This window comes from Lepisma saccharinum, chromosome 1 (assembly GCF_977018435.1).
Source record: "Lepisma saccharinum chromosome 1, izLepSacc3.1, whole genome shotgun sequence".
NCBI lineage: Eukaryota > Metazoa > Arthropoda > Insecta > Zygentoma > Lepismatidae > Lepisma > Lepisma saccharinum.
In genome coordinates, this window is record NC_139229.1 from 149,720,498 (window position 1) to 149,741,760 (window position 21,263).

Genomic DNA, 21,263 nt, shown 5'->3' on the forward strand with positions numbered 1-21,263 from the left:
AAAGGTGTGTTTTTTTTACTTGTTTATCCCCCATCGGTTTTTCTAGCTGTATAGATTTAATCGCAATAAGTAGCTAAGAGCTTATGAAAGTCGTGAGGGACAATCATAAACAGATAATCCTACGCTCCTGATTTCACAGCGCCCTGCAGATGCACTGGTGGAAATTATTTGTATTTTCTTCTCTCTTCCATCGCTTTACCTAATTTCTGCCATGACGATGAACGTTGATTAAATTAAACGGGTGAAGATTGGTTACAAAGAAACACTCATGCAAAGGCCAGGGCTCGAACCCGGATCCTTCAGTAACGAGATCGTGAGATGGGGAAATTAGGGACATCAATCAATGCAAAATTTTTGAAAAAACGTTAATCATATATAAAGATGGTATTTCAAAAATTCAATTGAAAATTACTACTCAGGAAAAATGCAGTTTGCTTTACCGATACGCGCGTATCCGAATGTTTAGCGCCTCCTCTCAACTTTGTTGTCGGCCGACCTCCTTGAGGGAGTGCAAGTAGTCCCGGATCGGTACCCGGTGGAGGCATATAGTGGTTCGGATCCCACATTAAACTATAGGTCTAGTCCCGATTAGCCTTTCTGTGTATAAAATGGACTTAAAACATCAAATCAACCAACCGTGGGGGAGTAGTTACCACAGCGCGCTACGACACCAGAAGTTACTGGTTCGAACCCCTACCTGGACATGGGTGTTCTTTGTGTTTGTTCCTTCATTAATTTTGTCGTATCATCTTCGCGATTAACCAAATGTGTAAAAAAAGCGAATCAAATCATTCATTGATTGATTGTTTGATTTTGTTTATTTTACTTCGCTTTCCGCAATTTTTGGCTAATCGCGAAGACGATACGATAAAATTGATGAAGGGACACATTGCCAAGCCGAGATTCGAACCCGGCATCTCTGGCTCAGTGGTAAAATCAAATCGTTTTTGATATTCGAAGGTGAGTGGGAGTTACGTGTACAATTTTTTGTAGTCATTACTAACTTTGCAATTTTTCCTTTCTTTGACGTTCTTCTTTTAGGAATACTGGGTCCTAAAAAGGGTGGGGGGATTATGACCCACACCAACTCCCGTTGCGCACGCCACTCATTGCTACCCCAAGTGTCGACGTCACCGCACGTCACTGATTAATATTACTACTAATACCACTACTATTTTTTAAGTAGCACAGATCTACATAAATATAGCATTTATGAAAGCAATAGAACGAAATTTATTTCTAGTCAGTCGATTTTTAACAAATTCTAGGAGCATTTTTTTGTTTGTGTTACGAAATAATTGTCTAGTAAACGAGGTGAGACATTTTAAGTGTGAAGAAAATCCATAAAACAAGAAAATATATAAAAATAAATTGAAATAATAATGAAAGTATGGAACTCATCCAAGGAGATGCGGTTGTCTGGTCAGTAGGGCGTCTAAAAACTACGCAGAAGATCCGGATTCGATTCACGGAATTGGTTGGAATTTTTCCGGCTTTGTCGCCGCATAAATATCCCCGATAATTCACATCTGGATTGTCTCACTGTTGTTACCAACAAAACATTTTACAATAGTTAAGCTTATTGTCGTTTGAATTCAGAAATTCAAACGTGCCGCGGGAAGACGGACTGGTGACTGTGTTTTTCTTGTCGGCCTAGCCTTTGTCTATACATTAGCCGCTTTCAACGAACCAAGAACTTTCTTTAGTTAATGCTCATTGTTCACACAAAATACATGTTCATTGAACATTGTTGCAGCTGAGATACAAAACAATATTTTTGCTATTTAAATATCATAGTTGCCCATATATTTTATTTTCAAGAATTCGTGTTTATTTTCAAGGCTTTCGCTCTTATGGAATGCTGTGCTTTTCTCCGTGCTGCATGGGAATAATAATTCAAATTATTATTATTATTATTATTAGTATTACTGTCGCAGATCTTTAACAGTGATAAATTGGCCATTTTTATTTGTTTCCACAGCATTTTTTAAAATATTTCAAAAGCTCAAGGGGGGAAGTTAAACCCCGTAAACCCCCTTGCGTACGCCACTGAGTATATGTAATTCAACGGCGGGAGCAGGAATCGGAGAAAAAATGTATTAAGTGAGCAAGCGCATGATTATTCATTATTATACACTGTGCCTTCTCCGATAACTTCAGGAGTGTGCGTGACAGAATTTTTTTGGTCGGGACGGGAAATTTTTCTAATCCCCACATTCGGGACGGGAAAAATTAGCAATTTCCCTACAAAGTAGGGAGATTTTTGAGACGGGAAATGTTCGAAATTTCCCGAAGGTCTGAAAATCTCGAATTCTACACATCATTTTCAAGTTAAGTGATTGTTTTTGCATTTCTGGAATAAAAGCAAACAATTTCCGATATGTTTCAAGCACTTGCAATGCAGAAAACGTCGAGAATTAACAACTTTTTAAAATGACCATTCATCGGGATCCCGAAAAGTCGAGAAGTCATTACCCCAAGTCGGGACCGGGACGGGAAATTTTCCCCCGATTCCGGTCCAGACTTTTCGGGATCCCGCACACCCCTAGATAACTTAATTAATAACACATGTTAGCCCTCCCCGATGGCGCAGTTGTATCGTCGTCGCCTTGTAATCAAGTGATCCCGGGTTTGATACCCTGTGGAGGCACATGGCACAGTGGTTCGGATCCCACTTTAAACTGTAGGTCCAGTCCAGATTAGCCTTTCTGTGCATACGAGTGGACTTAAAACAACAAATCAATCAATAAATAACATGTTTTCTTTGTATTGAGCAGACATTTTCCCCTCGTATTCTCGTCCTTTTTGCTTTGGGTTACAACAATTTTAAAATTATAATTCCTGTAAATGAGAAAGACCTAGAGGCTGCAAGACATGAAACAGAATATAAAATATTTTTTGTATAAATGTGTATGCAGTGGCATATACAAAACAATAATGTTTTTGTACTGAATGCAGATTTACTCCTCTCCCTTCTAACTTCATCTTCAATTGAAAACTTATTTTCAACAATTTTCCCCCAAAATCACACTATATTTGAAGCAATACAAGATTTTTAAATACAACTAACACCCTTTTAATTACGTTATTTATAATTAGTAATGGCTAGTCCAAACTAATTAGTATATCATACAATCTCAGGTATGTAAACAACTCAATACTACCGTACTTTATATTACACTGACCATATGTTAACGAACGGCATTTATTGAGCATTGAAAGCACGTGCGTCGTTAGCGGGACGGAGGGGACAACGCGTCCGCCCAAGAGTCCAGAAAAAGTGCATTATATGTATGTAACATACAATGGCGAAGCGTGGTGTCGCTGGAAGGGTAGGCAGAGGAGTGTGAGTTCGTGTTGTTATGGATGCGACTTTTTCAAAATATAAAAATTATGACTTTTAAAGTTATTTTTGAAAATGTAAGAACATATTCTTGCATCTATCAACGTACCTGAATAGTAACTCTTGATGTGTGCTAACTCGTAAATTGTATTTCTTGATTTTATTGTAAATTGATGCTTTAGATGCCATTCGAGTGGCAGTCCTCAATGTTCCGATGCCCCTTCTTTCTTCCTATGCCCGGTAATAGGCTTTTATGCTTGTTTTTGTAGCATTCCAGAGTAATACAAGTCATTATCCCCCTTGCTCACTTCACGCCCACAACAATGAAAGCCGACCCCCGTGGCGGAGTGGTTAGCACATCGCGCTACGACGCCAGGGGTCCTGGGTTCGAATCTCGGCCTGGGCATGGATGTTTCTGAGTGTCCTCGTCAATTTCATCATATCAACACTCTTTCCCACCTTCGCAAATTAGCCAAAAGTGGCACAAAAAGCGAAGTAAAAGAAATCAATCAAAGAACAATAAAAAGAATAAATGAACGAAAAGGAAAAACAAGTTAAATTTAACAATTAAACAACAACGCAACAGGAGTAAATCGAGCAACTAACGAAAACGCAGAACACTGTGATAGAAACATTTTTGTCCGCGCTCGGAACAAGTTGTCTTTGCCTTTCTATCCTCACCTTCCCGCACCTTCCCTTTCCCCTCGTTGAACACCCCTCGCTGGACAAGAAACAGATGTGTCCAGCGTTGCCAACCTCCCAATCAGGAAAAGTGTGCTGATTAAACTCTTAAAAGATTGCAAACTGATTAATGAGTACTAAAAAAAAGTACACGTAAACCTCACCCACATTCGAAAATAAAAAAAAAAAACGATTTGATTTGACTACTAAGCCAGAGATCCTGGGTTCGAATCTCGGCTTGGCCATGGGTATTCTTTGCGTGTGTCCCTTCATCAATTTTATCGTATCATCTTCGCGATTAGCCAAAAGTAGCGGAAAAGCGAAGTAAAATAAACCAAATCAAGCAATCAATCAATGATTTGAACTCCTGGTGTCTCACCGCGCTGTGATAACCACTCCCCCACGGTTGGTTGATGTGGTGTTTTATGTACACTTTATGAACAGAAACAAAACAGGTTACAAAACACACTTGTTTCTAATATCTTCAATAATATTCATTTGGTTTTTTGAGTTCTGAGATACATTTTTCATTCCAAATTATTTCATTATTCACTGCAGAGTACAACACATAGGACAAGAATGCGCACTCATCACGGGTTCGAATCCTGGCCTGGATTGTTCATATCGAGGTCCCTTCATCAATTTCATCATATCATCATTCATCCTCATTTGGAGCGAATGTAGAATATAGAGAAGGTCTCTAATTTCGTTAAAATTTGGTATACTAACTAAATTTGGCCTTCTAATCACGAATCTGTTGTTAAAATGCCGCGGACACGTCTGGAAATCGTGAAAAAAGCTGATGTAAGTTGATTTTTTTATATATAAAAAAGGTATTTCGCATTGTTTTACGAACAAAATTTTAACTATGCTTGCCTAACCTAACCTAACCTAACCTTGCCGGAAATGGTTCGTGGGGCTATCCGTGAATGGTTTTTTGGGGCTATCCGTCAATGGTTTGTGGGGCTATCCGTCAATGATGTGTGGGGTTACCCGTGCATAGTTCGTGGGGCTAACCCTGAATTTTTACACGCGTCCGCGGCATTTTAACAACAGATTCGTGATTAGAAGGCCAAATTTAGTTAGTATACCAAATATTAACGTAATTAGAGACATTCTCTATATTCTTCATTCATACCCATCATTTTCGCGATAACCAAATGTGGCAGAAAAGCGAAGTAAAATAAACCAAACCAACAACAATATGAACACGCGTTCTCTTGCCCAAATAAATACATCCGTATTAATGACTGTTAGAGGTCAAGAGTAGTATATTTAAATAAAACACTACTGAAACGAGAGTGAGAGAGAGCCCGAGCACATATTTGTAATTTAATCATTATATATTCCATACTTGGAAAAAAAAGAAAGCATAACATTATTGTCTGCACATACACGTTCCCATTTCATAAATAATAAAACTACATCCCATATTATACATACATATTGTACAACGTGTAAAAGCTTGTGTAAATACAGAGAACATAAGTATTGCAGAAAATTTTACCCTGAATTCTTTAGAGGATTTACAAAAAATCTATGAGAAACTAATTCCCTATCTGTCCTATAGGAGATAGACTGGGGAACCTGAAAGCCTGGGCTTTCAACCATTGCAGCGGGGGGCGAGGGGACAAGGGAGGTAGAGGTAAAAATCTTCCTTTTTCCTTCGGGCGGCTGTTTCTATATACCTGGAAACTGGCCAGGCGGAGGAAGAGCGAGCCAGGGTATCCAGCCAGCTTTGCCCGAGTATCGCACCGATGGACGAGAAGCGCTTGGAAAAGAAAGTGTTGCATATGAACTGTGGCTTTAACAAGTCAATAAATATTGTGATTTGAATATAATTCGAAATGTGAGATTGATTGATCTATCTCTGCTAGACTTGCTACTCCTCAGTGCACGTCACTGTAAGTTCATTTTATGCATCTATTTTGGGGGTAGATGTGATGTGAACATGCGTTGTTGATTAGTTAAACAATATAGGTAATTTCCCCCATTAAATTAATTACAATGGTTTAACCAATATAATTGGTTCAATATAACGCTTGAAAAAGTTTAAGAAAATTCGAGGATTACAAAAGGCGGCGGCTTGTTTTATCCGTGACCCCAACTTTCTAGCAATTTCCTTCAATAAAATATTCCTTGTGAGCTAAGTAAGGAAAGATAAAGAAAGGATGAAAAGAAGACGGTGGACTATGTGGCTGGATCGGCATGCTACCTTTTGTTTGAAACAAATAAGATCTGGGATTTTTTTAAAATTTATTTTGTTCAAAATATATTCCTCTGAATTCAATTTATCTATGGTGTGGATGTTTATAGATGATGCTATATTTTACCATTATGCGAAACACAGGGTGCTAGGTGCCAACAAAGTTCAAATTGTAGTTCGTCTAGCACAATTATGCTAGGGTTGTCATCACTGCTGAGGCCGGACTCACTGTGTCCATTTCGGGAGAACGCGACCCTGAAATTATGCTTTCCCGCATGAATAGAGAGTGTTATGGGACCAGCTGAGGCCCTCGGAGAAGTGGCTCGACATGCGACGATAGAGCCCCTGGCAGGGATGGAAATTTGTGGGAATTATCGTAAGGCCTAGAATTTCAGTTTTCTTGTATTAAGGGTCGTTTGATGAAATTATATAAGTAATAAAATAATCCGTAATAGCCAAATAGCCGGCCTCCTGGTCTCTTATGAGGCTTCGCCACTGGTAACATATTTGGGTATTATACAATTATACACAATAACTCGGTTGCGATGCTTATGATTGAAGTATCAATGTGACATTGTTCATATTCCTTCTTCCCTCGTGTTTCGTATTTTTCCTCCTAGCATTATTTTGCCATGGTTCAGAGAGATTGATCTTTGACCATTTTAAGCTGGGGTTCCCAAACTTCTTCGCTTCACGGCGCCCTTAGTGTTCAAGATATTTCCGCGGCGCTTGCCTTAAGTTAAAAAATAAACACATATTTCAAATTCAGAAACATTTTTTATGTAAAAAGTACTAAATAAGCACATGTTTGACACATTCATATCATTGACTAACAATTCAGTGAAAATATTGGAACACTTTAGGAACCACTGATTTAAAGCGTATAGTGACATCTATTCATCGTCGTCATTAACGTGTTTACAATCCTTGATCTTATACATTGCACGAAACGAATCTTTCCAGAGGCAGTCATTTGGATTAGAGTCGCTTGTATATGTGTAAATGGTAACAAACGCCCAGGATGTGTCATTTGCCCATCCATGCATTCGGGTGAATGGATCAATTACAAGTATACTGTGCGATGATAAAATATTAACTTTAACAATTCTCTTTCAGATCATATATTGATATATTTTTAAATGTATGTATTGCGAACAAGACTACTTGCTGATTTACCCGAATAAGTGGCTCAAGAACATACACTAGACATGCGCTTTCATTTGCTTAAAATCCGCCAGGTTTAGCGAATTCTCGTTAAAGTTTGCAACTATGTAGCACAGACCTTTTCGAGTAGTATATGTCAGAGATGGCTATTTGACTTCGGCCTCCGAGTTGAAGATCGGCATCTGGCCTCACACGGCTTCAGCCTCCGAACTCCATCTCGGCTTCCGGCTTCACACGGCCTCAGCCTCCGAACTCCAACTCGGCCTCCGGCCTCACAGGGCCTCAGCCTCCTCCGAATTCCAACTCGGCCTCGGCTTCACACGGCCTCAGCCTCCAAGCTCAAGTTCGGCCTCAGCTTCCGAGCTCGATCTCGGCCTCAGCCTCCGACCTCCAACTCAGCTTCTGGCCTCACAGGGTCTCAGCCTCCGAACTCCAACTCGGTCTCGGCCTCATGAGGCCCGACCTCCGGAGGCTGGACATCTCTGGTCTGAACTGACGAGAAGTTGGCCAATTTCTTTTACAGTTCGTGGAAAATCCTGTGTGTGTTAAGAGAAGGGGCTAATGATTACAATATTAATGATCATGTTAGATTTAACATAGAATTTTACGAGGTATGGAACATGTCTATATTTTTCACTTTTTTCAGAACATAAGCACCTCAGGTATAGTCTGCTGCAGTGGCTTACGCAAGGGGGGGGGGGTTACGGGGTTTAACCCCCCCCCCGCCTTGAGCTTTTGAAATGTTATGAAAAATGCTGTGGAAAAAGATAATTAAAAGGCTAACTTACCACAGTCAAAGATCTAGGACAATACTACTACTACTACTACTACTACTACTACTACTACTACTACTACTACTACTACTACTACTACTACTTCTAAAATACTACTACTACTACTACTACTACTACTACTACTACTACTACTACTACTACTACTACTAATAATAATAATAATAATAATAATAATAATAATAATTTGAATTATTATTTCCATGCAGCACGGAGAAAAGCACAGCATTCCAAACACATGCGTCTTTCAGAGTGAATGGCTTGAAAATTAACAAGTATTCTTGAAAATAAAATATGAGGGCAACTATGATTTAAAAGAGGGAAAAAATGTTTTGTATCTCAGCTCCAACAATGTTCAATACACTGGCGTATGCAGGATTTTTTTTTTTCGGGATAGGCTGGAATAGTAAATGTGGATAGCACATGCCTTCGTTTTGGAGAGCAGGATGCATAATAAAATATCTATTTTTCGAGCTTTTCAGTCTATTAAAATTGTATTCAAAGACAAAAATGGTAATCGGGACTCACTTTAAAAGAGGTTTCGCATTTACACATTTTGATTTTTTAAAATTCTTAACGGATTTTTATTTGAAAATTCTGATATTCTCAATTTCGGTAGGGGCTGTAACCCCATCAGCCACCCCTCTACGTACGCCAGTGTTCAATGAACATGTATTTTTTGTGTGACCAATGTATATTCAAAGGCTAGGTGGACAAGAACAGTCACCAGTCCGCCTTCCCATTGTTTACCGCAGAATGTTTGAATGTCTCTCTTTTAAAATGTCTCACCTTGTTGACTAGACAATTATTCAAACGACAATAAGCTTAACTATTGTAAAATGTTTTGTTGGAAAGAACAGAGAGACAATCCAGATGTGAATTATCGGGGACATTTATGCGGGTAAGAAGCTGGAAAAATTCCAACCAATTCCGGGAATCGAACCCGGATCTCCCGCGTGGTTGTCAGACCAGACCACCACAGCTCCTTGGATGAGTTCCATACTTTGATTATTTTAATTTAATTTAATATATTTTCTTGTTTTTATGGATTTTCTTCACACTTAAAATGTCTCACCTCGTTGACCAGACAATTATTTCGTAACAAAGAAAAAAAATGCTCCATGAATTTGATGAAAATCGAATGACTAGAAAGTGATATTGTTCTATTGCTTTCGTAAATACTATATTTATGTAGATCTCTAGTACTTAATAGTAGTAGTGGTATTAGTAGTATTATTAGTAGTAATTCAGCTAATTAATTAATTATAAGTATTATTAATTAATTGTGATTATTATTATTTAATTAAAGTTTAATAAAACAATGGTAATGTGAATTTGGAGAAAGTTTTAGAAATAACCCCACCCTTGATAAAATCCTGCGTACGCTACTGGTCTGCTGTCCTCGCGTTTCCTAACAGAGGTGGTGAACAGGAGCATACTTTCCTTTCCAGGAGGCACGCGACAACGATTGTATAATTTCTGGATGTGGTTTCTAGATAGTCCAGAAGTTACGGACTTTCTTTCCAGAATACACTCGAAATAACATCTGACAAAAGAGAAACAGAGAAAAAGGAACAGACTGCACCCTACGCCACAGAGAGCCAAGCGAGATGCCAAATAAAGGAATGCAACCTACCCTCGAGGCCAAAAATCACCTCTGGCATGGCTCATATCAACAACTGGTAGAAGGCAGTTTCACAAAGTCCGAACTACATAAAAATTCCCGTATTACAATCCATTGGAAGCGAGATGCAGATCGGATTCTGCTATCATGTAGGGAGCGCTGTTCATTTGATTTGCTTCCGAGGCCCAACCTCCAGCCTCACACGGCCTCAGCCTCCGAACTCCATCTCGGCCTCAGCCTCACAGCCTCAGCCACCGAACTACAACTCAGCCTCGGCCTCAGCCTCGCAAGGCTCCTGGAGGCCGAGGTTGAGGCTGAGGCCGGGCCTCATGAGGCCCGGCCTCCGGAGGTTGGACATCTCTGGCTATATTTTGCGCTCTGGTACTGAATGTAAGAAATATCGCCGCTAGCATCAATGATCGCACAGCGAAGTGAACATCTTCGGGGTATAGTGGCCAACAGCCCCTTAGCTGTCAGTTCTATGCAACATGCACAGCAATTGTGTTCAACACCCTCCGTGGAACACCGTGAGAGTCAGTGTTGCCAACTATCTAGAAAAGTGATCAGACGTGAAAGAAGTCGTGTCAGAATAAATTGTGTGTATATACTCGTACATCAAACAAAGTATTTTTTTCGAATAAATATATGTGTGTGAATTTAATATGTACGTAATTTAAGACATATACATGAGTGTTCACGTGCTCATGCGAACAAATCAAGGGGTCCCGGGTTCGATACCCGGTGGAGGTACACAGTGATTCGGATCCCACTTTATACTGTAGGTCCAGTCCCCATTAACCTTACTGTGCATAAAGTGGACTTAAAACAGCAACTCAATCAATCAATCATGCGAACATTATGAGTTTCACAGTTCCATACACGACTTCCTTGCGACGGCTGCTGGCCAACGCCCAAGCAGAGAGTGTGGTCCAGTACTCAGGAACCCCGAATTCCATATGTGGGTGTAAGTTCCCGCAGTGTGTTACAAGAATATACCTCTCCCAAGTGCAAATTTCTAAGTAGCATGTTATTAAATATCATTTTTATCAGTAATTTATTATTATTATTATTAATATTTAAATATGATAATTTTCTGACGTATACTTAAAAATTTTCTATCGATTCACATAGAGATTTGAAATTTAAAGAACGGATGGGGGCCTCGCATCCTAATCTCGCCCAGGGTCTCGCAATATGTAGCTTCACCACTGACTTTCAATTTTCTTTCCGCTGCAACCACCAACATTCCGAAAACGAACCGCCACTGTTTACCATGTTGGATGGCTGTTATAAATAATTTATAAGAAATTTTTGGATAGAGAGTGTCTATCCCTTGGTCTGACTGCTATGTGAGAGACCCGGATTCGATTCCCGGTGTGGTTGATCAGAAAGTGGCTCTGGGGCTCACCAAGCCTCAAATCAATGGGTACTTGGAGGCAACCCTCTGGGGGGAGGGGTTAAAGGCGGCCGGAGCATGGTGCTGATCAAATCACCACCAAAATGACCGAGATCGAGAATGTGTGGGGCCCTACCCCCATATGCCACGGGGAACCTTACCTACCTCTTGGTTAAACACCAATAAGGCAAATTTGCTAACGATACCGTAGTTAACCTAAAGATACGATTACGCGACGTAAAATAAAACAAAATATACCTTCTGAGTTCTGACAGAAGAGCAGACGCGTGGTCCGTTTGTGACGTGTTAGCCTGTTGAAAATGAAACAGAACAGAGACATTGTGGTGGGTGTGAACATATATCGAATATCAGCAAGCACACGGATCCATCCAGTATTACTCTGGGAGTAGGTGTAGTCGGGTGTTGATTGGATCACGTTCTAACGTATATTAACAAGGATGTTACCTGTAATTCCTGATGAAATCTTCAAAGTTGTAATCTCTCTCGTTATTTTCATTGCTGTTGTGCCTAACCAATCTCATGCTGGTAAGTTGAAAATGTTTTAGTGAAAACTCACAATAATTTTAAAATGTGAATACTTAGAATGGTCGAATAGGATCCGTAAGTCTAAGGTTCGTTTTGAGATAAATAACTTACGAAAAAAGCAACCCCCCTTACCCTCCGTCCAATACTTGCTTTTAAATCATTAGAAAATTTCTAAAGTATTTTCTATCTTATAAAACAAGGGGGCAACGTGTAATTTTGAATTGGGCGTTTCCAATGAAGCGCACAGTTTGCAAATTCTACATTGCTCTCAGATAACATTTTCTCTTTGTCGAAGAAACATGGTGGTTGGTTATACATTTCTCATTAATCGGAATCAGGGCCGGCGGAAAGGGGGGGGGGGGCGAACCGTGCCACCGCCCAGAGCGGCAAATTTTCAGGGCGGCAAAATTTGAAGAGAAGAAAAAAATAAACCTATTGAAAACTTGAAAGTTATAATATTATATTATATAGCTTGGAAGTTAATATATGCCAACCCACAGTTTTGAAGGAACATGTCAGTAGTCTCACTTTAAAACCACTGAGTGCCACAAGGTGGGAAAGCAGATTCGATGCCTTAATTCCGTTGAGATATCAAGTGGGAGAAGTCTATGATGCGCTCCTTCAAATAATTGGCGACAATAAAACTGTATTGCAAACCAGTTGTGTGGCTTTACTTGCCTTTGCTCATTAGTTATCTGGTATGACTTTTTACTGCACGTAATGTAAAGAGCAAATGTCTTCAAAACATTAATCTACGATGTGTTAGATGCTGTTAGATGATTTCTTGCAAACATATCAGCGTTTTGAAAAAAAGCAGGAGTGATGAAAAATTTCAGTTTCTTCGACGCCACTTGGCAGCCTGGCAGGGCCCCCCTCTCTCCACTCGTGGAGGCGTCGGGGGGCGGCGACCTGTGAGTCTCGGTTGATGAGAAAGAATTGTGATCGAATTTAGATATAGATGATCCAAAGATAGACAACACTGTACAGGAGCGGAGTCGAAAGAAGAAGCAGTTTCAGTATGACGAAACTGTTGAAGATCCATCCACAAAACTGTACAAAGTTCATTTTTATTACCAGGTCCTAGACAATTATTTTAGCTCTAAGAGAAAGATTTGAGCAGCATAAACATCATAGTGAATTTTTCAATTTATTTTATATTAGTAAGCATAAAGACATGCCATCTGATCTTTTGTCTGAAAAGTGTAGAAAACTTGCCGGAATGTTAACAGAACACATGAAGGCTACTGAATTAAAAGATAAACTAAAAGTGTTAATAAAACAATTACACCAAAGGAGACCTTAAACTGATAAAGGGTCATGATTTTACACCTAATGTGAGTGTAGAACTTCGAATTTATTAACTTTGTCGGTAACCGTGGCAAGTGGCGAACAAAGTTTTTTTTTTTTTAAAAAAAAACTAAGGCTAATAAAAATATTATATCTTCCGTCAATCATATCTGAAATACGCTTGTTTCCATTTTATGCAAAATCGCATATTCGAAAAAGAATATTACATGTAAAGGTAAACGTAAACGTAAAGTTCCCTGTGGATATACGAGGGAAGGGTGATAAGTATTGAGCCTTACTAAAAAAAAAATTGAGCAAGGAGGCTGAAATTTGCAGGATGTGCTGGTCAATTCTTCTATATGCAATGCTGCAAAAATCGGCTGTCTATGATTTTAACTTCCATTTGACAATGCCTCGCCACACACTGCAGGTGAAACAATGGCGACACTTACCTCCTTAGGCTTTCAAGTGTTTCCTCATCCACCCTATTCGCCTGACCTGGATCCATCTGACTATCATATGCTTCCCCATCTGAGAAAACTCCTAAAGGGAAAAGAATTTGGAGTGTTCAGGAAGCAACTTTTGGACCTAAAAAACAAAGGGAAGTTAAAATCATAGAAAGTCGATTCTTGCACCATTACATATAGCAGAATTGACCAGTACATCCTGCAAATTTCAGTCTCCTAGCTCAATTCTTTCTGTATAAGGCTCAATACTTATCAGCCTCCCCTCGTAGCACCATGCCATGCACATTTAGGGGATGTAGGGTTAGGGCCACACACATTCTCGATCTCGGCCATTTTGGATGTGATGTGATCAGCACAACTCTCCAGTCGCCTTTACCTCCCATGGTTGCCCCCAGGTACCCATAAATTTGAGGCTGGGAGAACCCCAGAGCTGCTGCATGCGGGACAACGCAGGAAATAATTCAGACCTTAGATCACCCACGTGGGAGATCCGGGAATATTATATGTATAATTATTTTAATAATACAATCACAGACCTAAGTCAAGACTTCATTTCCTTCCTAATACTTGTTACATTTAAGATACGTTTAAGAGAGAGAGAGAGAGAGAGAGAGAGAGAGAGAGAGAGAGAGAGAGAGAGAGAGAGAGAGAGAGAGAGAGAGAGAGAGAGAGAGAGTTTTCATAAAATATAATAATAATATAATTTTACTGTCGCATTTTCCAAGTTTAACTATGGTCGGGCGAGATATTCTTTTGCGCTTAATAGTATTGAAATACCGTAAGAAGTCTCATTATTTATTTTATAGTTTCATGTTTTACTAGGAATATATTGATTTTCAATTTCCCGTTGCTGCGTAATGAGGGGGGGGGGGGCGTTCGAAATGGAGCGGCATCTGCCATCACCGCCCAGGGCGGCAAAATGACTAGCGCCGGCCCTGATCGGAATATGAGCTGCAGTAGTGGTGATTGAGTGCCACAACTTAGGGAGGGGGTGGGGGCAAGCTTAGTTTACTTCCTCTTGATAGACAAGACTTAAACCAAAGTGCTTACCATAGCAGATAGTTGCACCCCTCCCCCAATCTTCGCTGCCACTGATGAGTAGTGTTGACATGTTATTAAAAATATCAGTTGGTATTTTCTCTTTCTGTGTGTGTGTTATTCCTTGGAGTTTTTGGAGTTGGCTGGCCTTGTTATCCAGGGGTGTGTCCAGGATTTTTGTAAGGGTGTTTAAGTAGTCTGTCTTACATTTCAATTTATTTTTAGCTTGTTCAGCAAAAAGGGGGCGGGAGGAGGGGATACGACTTCTATCAAGCGCACTGTGGTCTATCATATTTTCGATCCAGTTTTATTGCGTGCTAAATTAATCCCTATCTGAAAACTTTATCGCGATCAGCGCAATTGACAAGAGTTTCTCCAGAATATTCCACCGGAGGCGAGGTGAGGATGGAAGTTTAAATTTAGAGTTGAGCATAAAATAGCCATAAAAGGATCATTGGCAGGTATCTGATGGGTGTGAGGGACGGGAAAAGCTCGCCATTTCGCTATGGGGGAATTTTTCTGGAAGGGGATTATGTTCAAAATTTCTCGACACTTAATATCTAGAATTTTACACACTATTTCCTTCCTCCTGTGATTGTTTTTACGAAAAACTACTAATTTCAATAAAATGCAGGCCTTTATTGTGAAAAAGGAGTTTTGATATTTTCGACAGCTCTGGGTCGAAAAAAGTTGGGAAATCATTTCCCCAGGTCGGCACCCTAACGGGAAATTCTTCAGCCCATCCCGACTTTTCTGGACCTCACACATCCCTACACATTTCAAATATCTAGTTTCTTTAAATTTTGTGATATTTTCAAAGCAAAGTTTCCCCGGTTGAGATACCTTTGCGGACACACAGGAGGCCAATTTTAAGGGCATGCGATACAACTTCCACGGCAGTCTTCCGAAGCCCTTCCGTCCATGGCAGTGTGCCAAGTTAGCTCTCTTGGAGCCAGATCTGGCTCTTTCATGCACTCTAGCCGGACCCTGTGGCCGAGTGGTTAGCACATCGCGCTGTGACGCCAAGGGTCCCGGGTTCGAATCCCGCTCGGGCTTGGTTGTTTGCGAATGTCCATTCATCAATTTCATCACTCATCCCCATCTTCGCAAATTAGCCAAGAGGCACAAAACGCAAAGTAAAATAAACTAAATCAATCAATCAATCTTTCGTACACTCGTTCGGCTGTGAACTGGGACGCCCACCCTCCGTGCCCCACTATGATGCCATCTCTGGTTTCGACCCACATAGACCACCTTTCGTCATAATTATACATTTTGCACGTGACGTGATATTGTTATATTGGCTGCGTCGCCCCACTCTCTCTTATCTCCCCAGCTACTTCTTTATAGCGCAATGTTAGACGTGAACTTGACATAATATTGTTATCAGGGAATTCTTTACTTTCGATTTCATACCACCATCGGTGGATTATTGAGATGGGCGATGCCGCCGGATCTAGATGTTGAAAACTAAGAATAAATTGTCATCAATTTAGAGTTAACGATAATAGCAGTGCCCTACCCCTTTGACAACTAACAATACCCTAGAAGGCACTTTATCCAGCCATCGTAAATCTAGCTCCATGAGAGCCAGTTTTAACCCCATTTAAGGTGAAATTTAGTTCTTTTATGCCCATCAGGTTTGGCAACACTGCCAGGACGCAAGGAAAAAAGCATTGATTATATGGGAGTATGATTTGATTCATTCTCTTATGAATATAAAACTTCCGATGGAATAGAAAGAGATGTCAACGCGAAGAGGGCAGTTTGAAGATGAATTTCACCAGCGGAAAAGTCGAAACTTCCATTTGATTAGTCGTAACTTGATGTTGAAGTTGATTCCCCATAAGGAATACATGGGATTCCGAAAATTATTATTCATCATATTTTTCAAACATCGTGTCCATCTTAATAATCAACATAAAATGTTTGCACTTGCAACATGGAAAGAAATTCATACTCTTGGATACACCCAGGTTTTTTTTTTAATAGCAGTGCCCATTCGGGCGATACTGAAATAAATGCACAATTGGTGCGTAACTGTATCTCCTCGCCTTAACAGTTACTTCAAGTAGTTCCGTTGGTACCCAATGCTGGCGCCACAAGCAAGCAAAATTTATTTCACGCTTTTTAATACAGTATGTAACATTCTTATTCGTACACACGGATTTTCAAAGAAAATGCTTTAATATCTGAAAGGAAATACACTCCATTGAAATTGTTTCTTTACAATTCAATAACTAATATCATGAGGAACATAAAATCTTACCAAAATTCTGTATAACCAATGACAATAATAAATTAAATGAAACTGAAAGAGAAACATGCCATTTATTGTACAACTTTTCTATTCATACACTTAATAATATAAAAGAAAAAAGTATATTCAGAGCAAATTGACTGACAGTTCTAATACTTTGATGCGTATCCTTTGGCTTTAATTACGGCTTGACACCTGTTCTTCATAGAATTAACTAGTTTCCGACATGTTTCAGAGCTTATTTTATTCCACTCGGCTTGCACAACAGTTTTCAACTCTTGTTTGGACTTGACGCCTGCTTTATGGACTCGCCTCTTCAAAATTGCCCATATATGCTCAATGGGATTTAAGTCTGCACTTTAAACTGGTGTTTGTAGTAGTTTAGGCAATTTCCATATTAGCCAATTCATGTTAACTCGCGCCTTATGCTTACTGTCATTGTCATGTTGGAATCTGTAGATAGGCGGCATGTCCATTTTTTGGGCACTCTGCTTTACATTGTTCTTCAATATGTCCAAATAGACATATGCATCCATGATACCATCAATAAACTGGATGGTACCAACATCTTTGGACGACATACAGCCCCAAATCATTAATGACCCACCACCGTGTTTAACTGTTGGAACTGTGTTAATGTGATCATTGTCTTTATTTGATTTTCTCCAGACCCTATTTTTCCCATCTCACCCGTATATATTAATCTTGGACTCGTCTGACCATATGACACTATCCCAGAATTCCAGGTCCTTGTGGATGTGCTCTCTCGCGAATGAAAGTCTATTCCTGCGATTCACCTTATTTACATATGGCCTCTTTCGTGGTATTCTGCCATGATATCCATGCTTCCACAAGGCACGTCGGACAGTTTGATCGGACATCATCTTGTCAGCAACATTTCTACTAACTGTCGTAACTGAGGAACACTTAGTCGGGGGTTTTCTCGCACTCTTTTTAAAATAAAGCGTTCATCACTTTTATTCAACCGTCTCTCTTTTGGTTTTCTCGGCACATTCTGTGTTGAACCTTCCTCTCTAAATTTGTTTACTATGTATTGAAATGTGGAGTGTGATTTATTTATTGTTTGTCCAATTTTTCTTAACGAATAACCTCTAATGGCCAAATTTATAATAATATCCTTCAGATCGGAACTAAGTTCCTTCACCTTGCCCATTTCGAACACGCTGATAGATAGACGATAGGCCTACAACAATACCTACGCTAGCATTTCGCTTGACGGGGAGCGCGCCTGCATGTTCAAACTTGTTACGAAGTTGCAAACTGCAGGAAATCGACCGAATAGCGGTGGCGCTGAATGCGAGGAAGATTGAAACTCTTGCCTGTACGAATAACAATGTTGCATGAAACAGCGTGTTTTTCTCTTTTCACACAAATTATATGCTCTGTTTATACACTTTGAACATACATTTTTATTGACATTTGTTGGTGAAACCTTCATTAACATTAATTTCCAGGTACATATGAAAATGACTATATTTACTAGTAGATATGACGTTTTTTCCTCGGAAATTCTATGTGTACGAATAACAATGTTACATACTGTAGGTGTCGTGTCGTGCTACAAGTGTCGTCTAGAAGGTTATTATATGTCGTTTGCTCCCTCCAACACTGGTGTACATAATAATAACAAATTATTAATAATAATCTTTATTCATCCGTTGACCCATTTTGCAATGTCTTACTGGCGGCAAAGTTAACGTATCATTAGAATGTGAAACGATGAAACAACAGTGTCACAATATGCCCAAATTAAAAACTAAGAACAATCTGTAGGTAAGGATGTTTATCATAGCCTACGGAAAAGCAAACGCGGAAGGGTACCTAAACCCTCTGTACCCCCTCGAGAACGTGAAAAATTTGGCATGGTTTATGTACATTTTCAGTTGTGTTTAGCTCGTGAAAATGTTTTATTGTGTGCTACCTTAGCGTGTTACCTTACCGTGAAGCAGAACAGCCCGAAGGCTTCTCGCAATTTAATGTAGCACCCAACGTGACATTCGTCAACAGCAGCAGCTATAACTGTTCGTTATAGACGGTGTTAAAGGCGGAGCTACTGCGGAGCATGCGCACTCGTCTGGTCCCCCTCGAACATCCGGTTACACTTAAGGTGCTATGGACGTTAATATGAAAGACCAAGGTGGAGATTCTTTTACGAGGAAATAGGGTGTCAACTGTGTAGGATATGGTTTCACAGTTCGATCGGGAACAAGTTTATTGAGTCAAGTATCCCTTGCAAGACTATATTTCTATTAATGTGTGAAAGTAATTTTAAAATGCTCATTTTATAAAACGATATACACGTAATTGTACATTGAACTGCTCGCTGCAGGGTGGCGACAGACCTGGAAAACCGGGAAAAGTCAGGGAATTTGAGGTGTCAAAAAAAGTCAGGGAAATGTCAGGAATTTCTTCTTATTTATTTATTTTTTTAATATGATTATGGAACTCTGCACGGGAACAGAAAATCTCGTTCGTAAGTTTCAGCCTCAACTTTTAGGCCCCTTTTATGCACACCACGGCGCCAGAAACCAGTGATGGCAGGAGGATAGAGAGAGAGAGAGAGAGAGAGAGAGAGAGAGAGAGAGAGAGAGAGAGAGAGAGAGAGAGAGAGATTTCTCTCGCCCGGACTTCTCGGCGGGAATTTTAAATTCGAACACTCTTTAAGGAAAATTGTTATAACTCGGGCACTATGGGAGCAATCTACTTCGGATAACTTTTGTTTTGCAGCTAAAACATCAGAGCATGCAACCATGTACAATTCAGAACACCGAACCGAGGAATGGGGGTTTGGGGGGCGCGACCCCCGAATTTCAATGAAAAAACCCAGAAAAGTCTGGAGTTTCCCCCTCTTCTCCCACTATTTTGGGGAGAAGGCGCAAACTTTAGTATTCTTTTCAAAGAATGGAAATTTCTCAAGAGAGTGAAACATGTTTCATGTTCTTGGGTGCCATACAACTTGAATAATAAGCCAAAATGTGATTTATTTTTTTTACGAAAAATAGGTAATTTGCATTTTTGGAGGAAAATTGTTATGGGAGCAATCTACTTCGGATAAGTTTTGTTTTGCAGCTAAAACATCATAGCATGCAACCGTGTACAATTCAGAACGCCGGACCGAGGAAGCGGGCTTGGGGGCACGACCCCCGAATTTCAATGGAAAACTATAAAAATCTGGAGTTTGCCCCTTCTTCTCCCGCTATTTGGGGGAGAAGGCGCAAACCTTAGTATTCCCTTCCAAGAATGGACGTTTCCAAAAAGATTGAAACATTTCATGGTCCTGGGTGCCATACAAGTTGAATAATGAGCCAAAATGTGAAACTCTGTTCGGAAATGTAGCATTGATATGTTGCGGGGAGAGGGGGGAGGTTGGTCATTAATATGAATTTCCCAGGCTTGCTCCAGACCTGTGTCAGAGTTTCCACCCAAACATAAGAGTATGAAGTTCCGTAAAGCATATTTATTTCGTAATCAGCACCATGATACCATATGGTATCATCGGGCCAGTACGACCTTACTCTGATGATACCATATGGTATCATCGGGGGAGTAAAGGTTAAGCCTCTAAATATTACAGCCCGACCCCGTGGCCGAGTGGTTAGCACATCGCGCTGCGACGCCAAGGGTCCCGGGTTCGAATCCAACCAAACGGAATATGCAGGGTGACTTGTAATTAGATGTATATGCAGTTTTTTCTCAATTCATCTTTTTATGTGGAAAATTGTCATTTAAAAAAAAAAAAACAATTGAAATTCGATTATCTCGAAAACTACTAATTTTCGAACGGGGTATCTATCATATGGTCAAATTTATTGCAAATTGTCTCTACTTTAACCCCTTTCAGGGAATACATCTAATTACCAGTCACCCTGTATATTGAATACTATCACGAAAAAGTGAAACATAAATCTGCATTGGTGAACATTATAAAAATTGGCAAGTGCATGCTCCCAATCTCAAATTTACTGCAACACTAGTATTGCAATGAAATTAACGCCACTCTCTGTCCTGTCTGTTAGTAGGGACATTGATTTTTCGAAAACGCCAAAACCGTGAAAAACGGTAATTGCTGTGAAGTTATGTTTACGAATGTGCAGTGATGTCTGGACACATTTTTCGCCCGTTAGAAATATCGAAATAATGCGTATTTGGCATAAAATGCGAATTGTTGGCGTTTTTAGCGATTTTTTAAAAAGAAATGTCCTAAAACAATGAAAAACTCCATGCAATCCAACATGCTTGTCTTTTCTAGGCCATGTTTTTGTACATAGAACATGCAAGTTTTCCAACATTTTATTCAAGAGTAAACTATAGAGTTATACGTACATGGAATAATTCCAAAAGCCACATTAAATCATGTAAAAGTGGCAGGGTTCTAACAGGAGATCGAGTGCGTATCTACCGTCACACGGGAGCAGCATCTTCAGTATTTGTCACACGAG

General features: G+C 39.8%; 1 protein-coding gene across 1 annotated transcript in view; it reads left to right on the forward strand.

The window, feature by feature from the left end:
* Positions 1 to 11,610: 11,610 nt before the first annotated feature.
* LOC145989560 (neuronal acetylcholine receptor subunit alpha-7-like) overlaps positions 11,611 to 21,263 on the forward strand; it is a 40,318-nt gene continuing 30,665 nt past the window's right edge. The window contains exon 1 of the mRNA XM_083124861.1: positions 11,611 to 11,751. Within this exon, the coding sequence (XP_082980987.1) occupies positions 11,664 to 11,751 (88 nt within the window). The 5' untranslated portion in view covers positions 11,611 to 11,663. The remainder of the gene's footprint in view (positions 11,752 to 21,263) is intronic.